This window comes from Danio aesculapii, chromosome 3, assembly GCF_903798145.1.
Source record: "Danio aesculapii chromosome 3, fDanAes4.1, whole genome shotgun sequence".
Lineage (NCBI taxonomy): Eukaryota > Metazoa > Chordata > Actinopteri > Cypriniformes > Danionidae > Danio > Danio aesculapii.
The window spans coordinates 57,427,221-57,440,841 of NC_079437.1; the positions used below are offsets into that span (position 1 = coordinate 57,427,221).

General features: G+C 36.7%; 1 protein-coding gene across 1 annotated transcript; it reads right to left on the reverse strand.

Moving 5' to 3' along the window:
• Positions 1–339: 339 nt before the first annotated feature.
• On the reverse strand, positions 340–11,947 carry syngr2a (synaptogyrin 2a). Its single transcript, XM_056454294.1, has 4 exons — positions 11,726–11,947; positions 8,384–8,621; positions 5,363–5,502; positions 340–2,589 (listed from the first exon to the last, which is right to left on the reverse strand). Exons 1-4 carry the CDS (start codon positions 11,822–11,824, stop codon positions 2,395–2,397), a joined length of 672 nt encoding a protein of 223 aa, XP_056310269.1. The 5' UTR covers positions 11,825–11,947; the 3' UTR covers positions 340–2,394.
• Positions 11,948–13,621: the final 1,674 nt, after the last annotated feature.

A 13,621-nucleotide genomic window follows, 5' to 3' on the forward strand; every position in this document is an offset into this window, starting at 1 on the left:
ACTGTGTATGAAATGTGCTATATATATATAAACTTGCCTTGCCTTGCCTTGCCTTACTAGAGCTTCCAGTCTCTCTGTAATAATAACACCATTATGTTGCTATTTCTATAGTTATTTTACCCTCTTGTAAAACATATTATTTTGAATCTCCTCTTCAAAACAGTGGATCATTAAGCAAACATACACTTACAGCATTTGCTATATTGGCTTTACTATTTATGTTAGTCTTTCTTTAGATATAAAATATATATTTAAAAAAATCTCAAATCTGGTTTAGTTTCCAACGAACGACCCTTTAATGATCACATATTGAAGGGCCGAAAAAAAAAAGTCTTAACATGGAAAGAATCAAGTGTTTATTGCTCAGTACTTCTTTTTAAAAAAAGACATTGGTGCAATAACTGTTGTTACAAAGTAAATGAACAGAAGGACAGCAATTATGTGCTAGAACAGAGCTGTGAGAATAGAGAACATTTCTCTCTACCTTAAACAAAACAACCATCAGGAAAGAAGAAAAAAAGAGTGGCCAATATAGATTGATTATCTATTAATCTAATCTTTCTTTTTTAAATTGAAAGGAAATAAATCAGTAAAAGGTGGTCTAAAATTGTCAACGCACAAATACGTTAATACAAATACAAGTCATTAATTCAACCCCTAACTATTAATTTCAAAATAAGGCACGATTTTCAAGAGGTAGAAATCTTGCAGTGAATTTGGCCGAGCATCAAGAACACACAAACTTAAAGTAAACTTCTACAAGTCGTCAACAACATTGCATTAAATGATTGTTTAACACTTCAAAAATTAGGCTTATCCACGCAAAGCCTATCGTCTGTCACAAATAATAAAAAAAGCACAAGTTTACAGTAGTTAATCGGTTCATTTCACACCTAACAGCATCAAACTGTTCATCAGTTAACTACTCCAGCCCGAGTAAGACTACGTTAATCAAGTTATTTGGCGGATTTAGTGCAGAAAACATTCAAATTTGATATATGGCAGTGCAGAGATTTTAAGGAATCACTGCATTATGGTATGGCATTCGGTTCACTTTCTATTGCTTTGATTTATTTCCTAAAGGCTATATTAGTATAAAAACAAACCTACACTAAAAAAAATTGGTTGCCAGTAATACTGTAAAACGTACAAGCACACTGTAAATGAACAATTATAATCATGCTGTAAAACAATAGCACAATTGTAATTGTTCATTTACAGTGCACGTGTAAATTTATCAGTAGTACTGGCAACCTAAATAGCCAGTAATACTGTACATTTTACAGTGTACCTTTAAGGAAACCAATGGAATTGATCAACCTATGTCAAATGTAAAGAAAAAGACTGCTGGTGTTGAATATATCTGTCAGAATAATTTGTGAGAGTGAAAAAAGCCTACACTCTAAAAAAATATGGGGTACATTGTAAAACAACAGTTGACTCAAATTAAAATGGTAAGGCAACTTGCTGTGCAGCTATTTTTAAGTTGACTTAACTTTTAACCCAAGTACTGCACTTGACTCAATTTAAGTTGAGCAAGTTGACTTACAATTTTAAGTTGAGTCAAAAAATGTGGGGTACACTGTAAAATAAAAAAAATTGACAACTTACAATTGTAAGGCAACTTGTTGGGCAGCTATTTTTTTGAGTTGACTCAACTATTAACCCAAGTACTGCAATTGGCTCTATTTAAGTTGAGCAAGTTGCCTTACAATTTTAAGTTGAGTCAAAAAAGTGAAGTATACTGTAAAATAAAAAGTTGACTCAACTTAAAATTGTAAGGCAACTTGCTGCGCAGCTATTTGTAAGTTGACTCAACTTTTAACCCAGGTACTGCACTTGACTCAATTTAAGTTGAGCAAGTTGACTTGCAATTTTAAGTTGAGTCAAAGAAATGTGGGGTACACTGTAAAATAAAAAGTTGACTCAACTTAAAATTGTAAGGCAACTTGCTGTGCAGCTATTTTGAAGTTGACTCAACTTTTAACCCAGGTACTGCACTTGACTCGATTTAAGTTGAGCAAGTTAAATTATCATTTTAAGTTGAGTCAACAGTTTTTAGTTTTAACCCAATGCTGGCCCAAATATGGACAAACCCAACAGGTAAATTTAAATTCAACATAAATTAATCTATATTTGACCAAACATTGGGTTGACACAACCCAGAATTTTTTAAGAGTGTAGCCAAAGCATTGAAACATTTTGCACCCAGGCTGTATGTTTACATTCAAGCGAAATAAAATATAAATAACTTTCTCCAACATAAAGATACAAACTAGTAAAGCACACCAAGTGTCAACCCCAGGTCACAACTTAAACTCTTATGGAAAAATGAAAAAGGCGAGCGGAGCGTGTGGATGGGTCCACACAAGCGAGCCTATGGAAGTGTTGAAATCAGTAAGCAGGAGGCTGATATGCTCCCTCTCCAACTGTAGTTGGGGTGAAGGGGGACTGCTGGTAACCATCGGGACCACCTGGGTACGAAGACGGGTATGGAGACGTGTGGTCAGTGGCCGGGTCATTGTATCCTATGCCAATTTCATCCATGCCCAGGCGGTATCGTCGAAATGCGAGCACAGTAAGCAGAGCCTTGAGGAAGAAGCATGAGATTGAGTTCAGCAAGCAGTTAACCCAAAAAACAGAGCTGGGCAGTATACTGCGTTTGTAGGCTATATTGGTATATTTTAAAAGAAAATAATATTGATACGACATAATACCATTAACATCGAGAAGCACATTTGAAAAATAGTAAAGGAAACAATTAAACTGCATAATCCCATTTGGTCATGCTTTATATTAAAAGGGTCATGAACTGAAAAACCAAAACTCCCTTGATCTTTTCACATATAAGAGATAATAGTACTACAAAACCATTGTGTAAATTTCAGAACCAAAAACTTAACAAATAAAACAGCTTATTGAAGGCAGCTTGACAAAACCACAAGTTCCCCTTCATAAGGGAACTTCTACGCGTGTCTGTATAAACAGACTTTTGGGAGTGCTTTAGACGACCAATCACGTCTCAAGATAAGAAAACGGGCCAATGAAATGCCAATTGAATTGGCGGAGCTTAGCTCCACAGCTGAAACTGATGAGCCAATTAGGGCTATATCAGTCGGCTGCTGGAGCCAGCTCATCAGAATTTGCCTGCTGAAGAGCCAATCGCTCAGCTCCCAGCTGGAGACTCAGGTGCTGTGGCAATGGAGACACACGTCTGTTCCCTATTCGGGGAACGTGGGTTACGTACGTAACCAGGACGTTCTGGAATGTTCTACTTTATGATGTAGCAGGGTGGATAACAGGGCTGCACGATATTGGATAAATCGGACACGGCAATATTTAGTTTTTCTGCAAAGGCTCGACAAAAAGGACTGCCCGATTGCATGGGGACAGTGTGCGAGACGCTCGGGACAGTAAACAGGATCGCTATTGGCCCAATCGGGTGAGTGCTGCCTTGTCAATAAAGTTTAATTTGGCTGTGACTGTTTGTCAATTGCATGCAAGTAGGGTGCTTTCTCACCAAGACATTTGTTTCGGAACCAGTCTGGTTTGCCCAGTTAGCGCAGTTCATTTGTCATATATATTCCACAATCGTGTTCGGATCCGTGCTGAATTAATCAGTCCAAGATCGATTGAAATGAACTCTGGCAAAACAATCCAACGAACTAACAAACCCGGCTATATCACAGTGTATTATGATTGTGTAATAACCACATATCCGGTTAAATAAAGAGAGAATTGAGTAGGGCGGGGTGTCATATCTAACGGCAAATGTGCGTTTCATGTCGAACATGATAGAGTAAGCATGCTGAAATATTACCGAGTGCTGTTTACCCGTTAGGAAAATCGACAAAAATTACCATCTGATACTTTCTCCATATTTTAATCTTATAATAGTTTGAATTAGGCCTTTTGTTTCTGTAATTTCAGCACTGACACCTCGAACAAAAGATCAACATTGATCTGCCTCATAATCTGACTGCAGTCTCGCTTCATCAGTTATTTCTCTCTATAATTTAAGCCTACAATGCATAATTCTAGCCAACGTTTATTTAAATAGATTGATTCAATCGATAAAGTTTTACAAAACTTACAAAAGCTATGTATGTCTTCTCTGACAAAGCTATGCATGTCTTCAAAAGCTATGCAGTCTTCTCTGATTTGGTCTGTTGGTGTCAAAATTAAAGTGCCCATTTTCGCTGATAATAAAAATCACAATTGTAATTGTTTACATTGGCAGTTGTATTTAAAGAAAAGGGTTTGTGAAACTGTATTTTTCCATCCTTAAAATAGCAAACGTGGATTCGGACACGTCCTTAATGCTTTTGCACCATACGCTTTAGACCAATCGTCTCAAACTCAATTCCTGGAGATCAGCAGCTCTGCATAGATTAGCTCTAACCACCTCCAACTCACACCTGCTTAATAGTCCATAGTAGTCCTGAACAACTTAACCAGCTGTGTTTGATTAGGGTTGAAGCAAAACTGTGCATAGCTGTGGCCCTCCAGGAATCGAGTTTAATATGCTTTAGACTTTGCACCTAGATTGTTAAAATAGAGCCCTGAATCTGTGGTGTCTGCTCAACTGTAATACAAACTCAGCATTGCATATCATGCAATATGACAACTGCAGATGCACACATTACGATATCGATGCTGAAATGTTATATTGTGCAGCCCTAGACCCGCCTCTGCAAATGACTGACACCCACTTCTACTTCATTGTGTATTTATCCCTGTTAATAAACAGTTCATCTTGTTTTATTCCTGAACCACTAAATGAATGCTTAAGTTTGTTTAACTGATTATTCATTCATTCATTAGGCTTAGTCCCTGATTTGTCAGGGGTCGCCACAGTGGAATGAACTGCCAACTTATTCAGCATATGTTTTATGCAGCAGATGCTCTTCCAGCCACAACCCAGTACTGGAAAACACTTGTACACTTTCACATTCACACACGATACACTACGACCAATTTAGTTCATCCAGTTGACTTACAACGCATGTCTTTGGACTGTAAGGGGAAACTGGAGCACCTGGAGGAAAGTCACGGGAACATGGGGAGAACATGCAAACTCTACACAGAAATGCCACCTGGTGCAGTCGGAAATTGAACCAGCAACCTTCTTGCTGTGAGGTGACAGTGCTAACCACTGAGTCTGATTTCATATTAGTTAAAGTACATTACCGATGCTGTAAAAGAATTATGAAATTTAAAATAGTTACTTAAACTTTTCACTGAGTTTATCTTTAGATGACTTGCCCTGTATAAACCCCAGCCAAAAGCAATACATGGATTATTTTGATCATGATTATTTACCCTGACCGCCCAGCCCTATAATATTGTGAGATGTGCTCACCCAGGTGGCCGTGGAAAAGAAGGCGAAGGCCACCACTGCTCGAGCGGCATCGGCTGGGACTTGCAATGTTACAGCATTCGTTTTTGACCACAAATTGGCCAGGACGCAGAAACACACAAACCACAGAAACGTCCACACACCTGATGAGGAAAAAGAGGAAAGGATTCATTTGTTAGTCCATCAGCTTTAAAAAAAACATTTCTGTCCAATCAAAAACATATACTGTAAAATAATCCATAAGAATGAAGCACTTTGATTCATCCAAGCTGCATCATGTATTGGTAAACACGGGAAATCAAATGTGCATCAACCAATGAGATTTGTTCTGGCCGTTTGCAAGCTCGAGATTCTGTTCCCCGTTTTTGATGTACTCTATGAAAATAATGATACACTCAAAGCTGTCAATAAAATATGAACATGTAATATGCATACGCATGAGATCACCATTTTCGTTTTTACATTGTTAATGTATTTTACATTTTAATAATTTCATTTAAGTGTATTTTTTGCTTATTTATTATTTTTTTATATATTATTATTCTTATATATTATTTTTATTATTATTTTCTGATGTTCTTTCCATATATATGGAAAGTAGAGGGGTTGTACAATAAAACTGAATCACTGGCCAATAATGATGCATGGATGGCAGTTATATCCGCAGGCACTACGGATAATCCGCGGGTCGGTTAATAAAAAATGCATTATGATTAAATGCGGGTGGATGAGTTTAATTATTAATGATTTTTGCTTTGTATTTTTTAAACACATTCTGTAAAATACGAATGTGTTTTTAATACATTTTTCATCAGTCCCCAATTTGCAGGCTAATTAAAAAAGAAATGCGCATGGTGGAGGTCCATTTGTTAAAGCAGAAAAGGAGGCGAAAGAAAAACTAAAGAATTAAAAACAAAACAAAACAAAGGGAAGGAAAGGAAAGAAAGAAAGAAAAGTGCCGTGTGGAGCGTTTTAGTGAAGTGGTTAATGAGGATGAATCAAGTGCTGGGTGTGTAATATGCACTGGCTGGGAAGCGATTTATGTATATGAAAGCCACAAGACCGGTACCTCAAATATGAAACCTCATTTGTGTGCTAAATCGAAAGGCCGGTCAAGTCGAAATCAGACAAGCACTTTAAGTTCTTCCATTCATCAAGACAGCAAAAAATACCACTGGAAGTTTAGTCTCATGGATGCATGCGTGGACCTGTGCTGCCTTCATACATGCCCCTTCCATGTTGTCTCTGGCAAGGGATGCGCAGATTAGTTCACTGAATCTGCTGATAATAACGAATGATCCATGCTGACCTATCATCAAGCTTAAAACAAAGAATTAGAATTATTAAAGTGACGATTGGGTGATGGTCGGGTGCGGATATATACATCAGATAAAACTATATGTGCGGGAAGAGAGAGAGAGAGAGAGTTTTAACTTTTTTTTTTGCCATTTCAGCTTCTATGTCATGGCAAAAAAAAAAAAAATAGATCAAGTTTACCACGTTTTATAAATACCAATTTTCTATAATTATAAAAATATTCTAACAGTTAAAAGTAATCAACAGCAAAAAATAATATACAAGGTAAAATATATAAATAATAATAATGGTAATATATAATATAAAAATCTAAAACAGTTTTTGAAGGTTTCCTTTTGATAAAAATTGCTAAATTTTAGACGGATTCACATTTAAAAATATTTCATTTAAGGTCTCTCCAGATAAAAATTGCTGTCTGATAACATTAAAAATGGGGCACTCCACAAGAATATGTTTAACGGTTTGGTTTCTGTTGCAATATAGACATTTTGGTGGTTCTTCACCTTTAAGTAAATGTTCATGTGTGAGTATGTGTGGGAGGATGGCGGGTGGATGATAAGTATGAAACCGTCGAATCGGGTGACATTTCAGCTGATCCGCGCATCTCTATTGGCCAATTTAGTGCCAGATGTTTCATGGCTTAATTTGACCAGCCTGGTGGCCAATCTTCATTGATTGCACATTCCACCAGCAAGAGAGGAGTTCTATTGAGATACAATATAGCTTATAGGAAGAGTATAGAGTATAGCTTTACATGAAGATAAGAATATCAAGACCTGTTTACTATTTAAGACCTACAAAACAAAATTTCAGTGAATTTCAGACTTAAATTTAGTTTTTGAAATTTAAAACATTAAGACTTTAAGACCCCGACTACATCCTGCACCGTTTTTATGCACAGTTTGAATTCATTCATTCATTTTCTTTTCAGCTTAGTCCCTTTACTAACACGGGGTCGCCACAGCGGAATGAACCGCCAACTTATCCAGCACGTTTTTTAAGCAGCGGACGCCCTTCCAGCAGCAACCCACTCTGGGAAACATCCACACACACTCATTCACACACATACACTACGGACAATTTAGCCTACCCAATTCACCTATCCCGCATCCTTCTTTGGACTGTGGGGGAAACCGGAGCACCCGGAGGAAACCCACGCAAACGCAAGGAGAACATGCAAACTCCACACAGAAACGCCAACTGACCCAGCTGAGGCTCGAAACAGTGACTTTCTTGTTGTGAGGCGACAGCACTTCCTACTGCGCCACCAGACAGTTTGAATTATCGCAAAAAAAAAAAAAAAAAAACATTTCGAAAATATGCATAAAAAAGTATGAGCGTCCCAACATTCCCTCGAGAGCCTTGCCATGTTGGACAGCGTTTTTAAAAAGATACATTGACGTTGCTTGAAATATGCCATATCAGTGTGGACGGAAAGCCAAAACGGAGAGAAAAATATGCATTTTTAAACAAAAATGTATTAAAGTGGACATGGCCTTACGCAGATTCTCCTAACCGTTTTAAAATTTGGCGCTAGTTTATCAGGAAGTGACGATTTTGTGCTCTTTCAGTCACTGGATGGAAATGCTGCTTTATTCTTAAATCTTTTATGCAATATTACAGTATAGCCCATGAATCTGACATCTCTGAATGGAAACATAGGTAGTGACTAATAAAAGACATGAAAAAAACAGTACTAATTCTTACCAGAGAAAACAAGATCACCCAAGACGATGTATTTTCTGTCTTTGGCATTGCTGATCTGCGGGAAGTAGGCATCCAGCACAATAAACGCAACGCAGGCCAGGAAAGCTAAAATTCCAATACCGACTGCGTAGTTACAAGCACTGTCGTTCTCATTGAACATGCATGTAGTGTCACCTCCTTCATGATGATTTGCGTAGCCCTCATTGATGATGGTAGCAAATACCACAATGGAGAAGAGCTGGATGGAAGGAAACAAAGTAGGAGTTAGAGAATGTCTTCGATAGTACATTATCAAACACACTTAAGACACAACTATCGGGAGCACTGCATATAAAAAATCTAAAAGCAGATTTTGACCAATCAGATAGGGCCTTACTATCTTTTGACCCGTCCCTCAGTAGGTGTTGTTCTGCTGTTCACTAGTGACCCAAAGGTGAACCTAGACTTGAAAAATAAATGCTAATGGCGAGAATTGAGACAAGAGGACAATGACAGACTTTTAAAGTCTGAATGTTTGCACTTTTGCACGCTTTATCCTGAATTATATTTAATTAGATCCAAAAATTATCCATTACCTGTTTATTTTAGCAGGATTATTAATAGTTTTTAAAATAATAGTAAATAAAAAAACATATAATATCACAAGATATATTGTCAGCGCAATGCTCAACACCAATATCGCAGATTTTCCCAGTATCATACAACCCTGCTGACAACCTGTTCACATGTTTAGATGATTATGTAGATATGTGTTCTGCTTTTTCCTCTGAGTAACAGATTAAACACAAATTACCAAAATTGAAAACTGCAGTACAGAAAGCATCCGGTCATTGCGATACGGATGTTTGCACAAGCTTTGCAATTCACAGTGTCATGTCGAAAGATGAGCTCTTTAAAAACACACATATGATAGTTTGTTTGTCAAGTCTATTTAAGACTAACATCTGACTATATGAGGCCATAACTTTAATTAACTCTTTTTCTCTTCACAACACATTGGCATTACAGTACAGAAATTGAGGTAAAGTTGGTTTTATATTTGCACGTTCCGACTTTCTCCTTAATAATACAACGTTAATTTCAGAAAAGTATTATTTGCAAATTCTAAGTAGGGAAATCATATTAGCAGCCAATGACTATCAAAGCACAACATTGTTCACAGTAGTGCTAATGTTGTTTCACTTACCTGAGATTTTAGTCTGAATATTTAAAGTAGAATATAGTGACCGTGTCACAAGTTGTCACTGTCAAAAATGAATGAATATGCGAATATAAAACCAACTTCACCTCAATAGTACTGAATGGCGTTTTTACAAGTTTTATTAAATTACAAGCTGTTACACACTGGCAAAATAAGTGATTATTGTGTAAAAATAATGTACTTATGGTCACTTTAAAATGTATTGTTACAGATATCTCAAAATGGTTACTTTGGTTGTTAATAACATGCAGTAAGCAAACAAAGAGTAAAACACATAAAAGACTAGATAAAGAAGAATTAGGTCAAAAATACTAGCATTTTAAAATCTAAATCTATGGCTTTTATTTATTCCCTACTGAAAAAACAACTTAAACCAACCTAAGCTGATTAGCTTTTAGAGGGGTTTTGGCCATATCCAGGCTGGTCTTAGCTGATCCGGCTGTTAGATGACAAACTAAAACCAGCTTGACCAGCAAACCAGGCTGGGAGCCCAGCCAAAACCAGCTATGTCCAGCTTAAACCAGGCTTGTCAAGCTGGTCATTTTCCAGCCAGCTGGAAACCACCCTGGAAATGGCCAAAACACCACCCAAAACAGGCTGGTCAACCAGCTAAAACCAGCCAACCTGCCTAAGATGGTTTAAGCTTTTTTTTCCAGCAGGGTTTCTAATCATTTCATATTATTATTAATATTTAATCAATAGCGCTGTCATAGGCCTACAATCTTCTTCATGAAAGGTTTTGCTAATAACATAATTGCGGTAAAGTTATACTAACCAAACTATAGTTTCAGTCCTCAAATCATACCACTTACAGAAAACCAGTTTGCTTTGTAAACACTTTCAGGTACAATTAATTTAGTATTTTTAATCATTTTCTTCTCTTAGGGGGGCCAGTGTTAAAATTGGGTTAAATCTTACTACAAATGTAGGGACATTTGCTCCATAGGCAAGTTTAAAAAGTAAGCAATTAAGTAACACAAAGTAAGTAATACAAGGGGGGCGGCACAGTGGCTAGCACTGTCACCTCGCAGCAAGAAGGTCACTGGTTTGAGTCCAGGCTGGGTCAGTTGCCATTTCTGTGTGGAGTTTGCATGTTTTCCCCGTGTCAGTGTGGGTTTTCTCTGGGTGCTCCGGTTTTTACCACAGTCAAAAAACATGTGCTATAAGTGAATTGAATAAATTACATAGGTTGTAGTGGATGAGTGCATGTGTGAGAGTGCTTATGGGTGTTTCCCAGTAGCGGGTTGAGGCTGGTCAAGCTGGTTTTAACTGGTCATTTTCCAGCCTGACCAGCTAAGACCAGGCTGGAAATGGCCAAAACCGCTCTAAAAACAGGCTGGTCGACCAGCTAAAACCAGCCAACCAGCCTAAGCTGTTTTTTCCAGCAGGGTATATTATCATTTCTTATTACTATTAATATTTAATCAATAGCTCGGTCATAGGCCTTCATTCTTTTTCGTGAAATGTTTTGCAGTAAAGTTAGGCTAAACTTCAAATGCAATAAAACTCATGGCAAAATGAGCTAGATGTTGTTATGATGAAAAAGAGCTTATACTTTTATAGAATACACGAATATAACAAAATTGTTAGGCCTACTTTGGCTGTTAAACACAGTAAACGACAAGTAAAACACAAAAGACGACATAAATTAGGTTGGTAATATTTAGAATCTAAATCTATGGCTTTTATTTATTATTATTAATATTTAATTATTAGGCGCCTTCATAAGCCTACAAACCTTATGGTGCAATGCTTTGCTAACATGTAATTGCAATAGAAAGTTATGCTAAACTTCAAAGTTACATGTTGTTATGATAAAAAGGAGTTTACATTTTTACAGAATGTACGTTTTGTAACTTTAGCTGTATTAAAATACCCCCCAACAAACAAAAAACAGGCAGAGCTAATGTTGACATCTTGAGTTTGCCGTGTTGACAAGTCACATGAGGCACAGATCGACCACATCAACAAACTGCCGCTGCCATATGGTCTGTGCTTGGCAATTTATGCCAGCAGTGGTTTGTTTTGCTACTAAACACGTTTAACTAGCATAGTTTGAGGTCAGAGTAATTATCACAAACTTTCTTTTGGTATGAGCACTAAGTTAGCGCTCGGTTAGCTAACGATCACATTGGTCTCACCCAACAGAACAGCCGGACGATAGTTTGCGTTTGTTTTATAAAGCTCCAGAAGTCAAAGGCTCCCCCAGCCAGCGATGCTCCGTAAGCACTCGACTCCATCTCCGCGTTTGTGCCACCCAAGGGTCCGTGTCGGTCAGGGAGTCCGCAAATTGCCCAGCTTGATATGGGGATTTACTTTCACACTTGTTTCCTGAAAGTTGTGCGCCACCCTTCAAGGAAGTACACGTCACTCCAACACACCACACGAGCTTTGCCACAGGCGGTGGGTTATGATAATATTTAACCAGACACAGTCAAGTAAAGAGACCTCCTGAATGTCAAACAAACTCTATCTATCTATCTATCTATCTATCTATCTATCTATCTATCTATCTATCTATCTATCTATCTATCTATCTATCCATCTATCCATCTATCCATCTATCCATCTATCTATCTATCTATCTATCTATCTATCTATCTATCTATCTATCTATCACAGGTTCCTACAAACTCCATTAAAAGCTACAAACCATAATGTTAAGAATTAAAGACTGTCTATCTATCTATCTATCTATCTATCTATCTATCTATCTATCTATCTATCTATCTATCTATCTATCTATCTATCTATCTATCTATCTATCTATCTATCTATCTATCTATCTATCTATCTATCTATCTATCTATCATCACAGGTTCCTTCAAACTCCATTAAAAGCTACAAACCATCATGTTAAGAATTAAAAACTATATTTTACATCTATCTATCTATCTATCTATCTATCTATCTATCTATCTATCTATCTATCTATCTATCTATCTATCTATCTATCTATCTATCTATCTATCTATCTATCTATCTATCTATCTATCTATCTATCTATCTATCTATCACAGGTTCCTACAAACTCCATTAAAAGCTACAAACCATAATGTTAAGAATTAAAGACTATCTATCTATCTATCTATCTATCTATCTATCTATCTATCTATCTATCTATCTATCTATCTATCTATCTATCTATCTATCTATCTATCTATCTATCTATCTGTCTGTCTGTCTGTCTGTCTGTCTGTCTGTCTGTCTGTCTGTCTGTCTGTCTGTCTGTCTGTCTGTCTGTCTATCTATCTATCTATCTATCTATCTATCTATCTATCTATAAAACGTCATTAAAAATCATCATATTTTTACAATTAAATAGTACATTTCAATTGTTTAAACATTGTGATTCATTGGTTTTAACATCCCACAAACAGAAGCCATATCTGGACCATTATAGTTTCCCTTAAAACCAGTGTAATTTCCATTCATAACCACTACAAATTCTATGCCAGTCTCTATTGTCTTCTTCTCAGCATGTTTGTTAATAATAGTTCATGTAGTCTGTCATTCTGTGTTAATGCTACAATCCTGCAGGGTTCAGTAGTCAGCAGCTATTCCACATATGCTATAAACACGCAGAAATATTGATGAGCCTTTGAGTTTTGCAGTGTTGAACTGTTTGTTTGGGTGTAGGCCTTGGTTTCCTCACAGCTCTGTGATCTCACTGTGCAAGTATTGTTTGAGGATTGACCACGTGGCTCAGTCAAAGTGACTCACAGACACATTATAGACCTACACTACAATTTATTTTTACAAATAATTAAGTAAAACGCCAAAATAGCTTTTAATAACTTTTAATAATCTTTTTAATTAATCTTTCAGTTGCACTTTCTGAAGTCTTACAGTGAATATATTACAGTTTTTGCTTTGGTGCAGTTCTCACAGCACTATTCATATTTGCACAACAGTTAAAGGGCACATAGTTTACCTATTTTTTATGATTTAATAATAATATTATGGTCATTCTGAGTGTGCCAGTTTAGGTTCAGTTTAAAACACAATTCAGATTTTTTTATTATAATGTGTTAAAA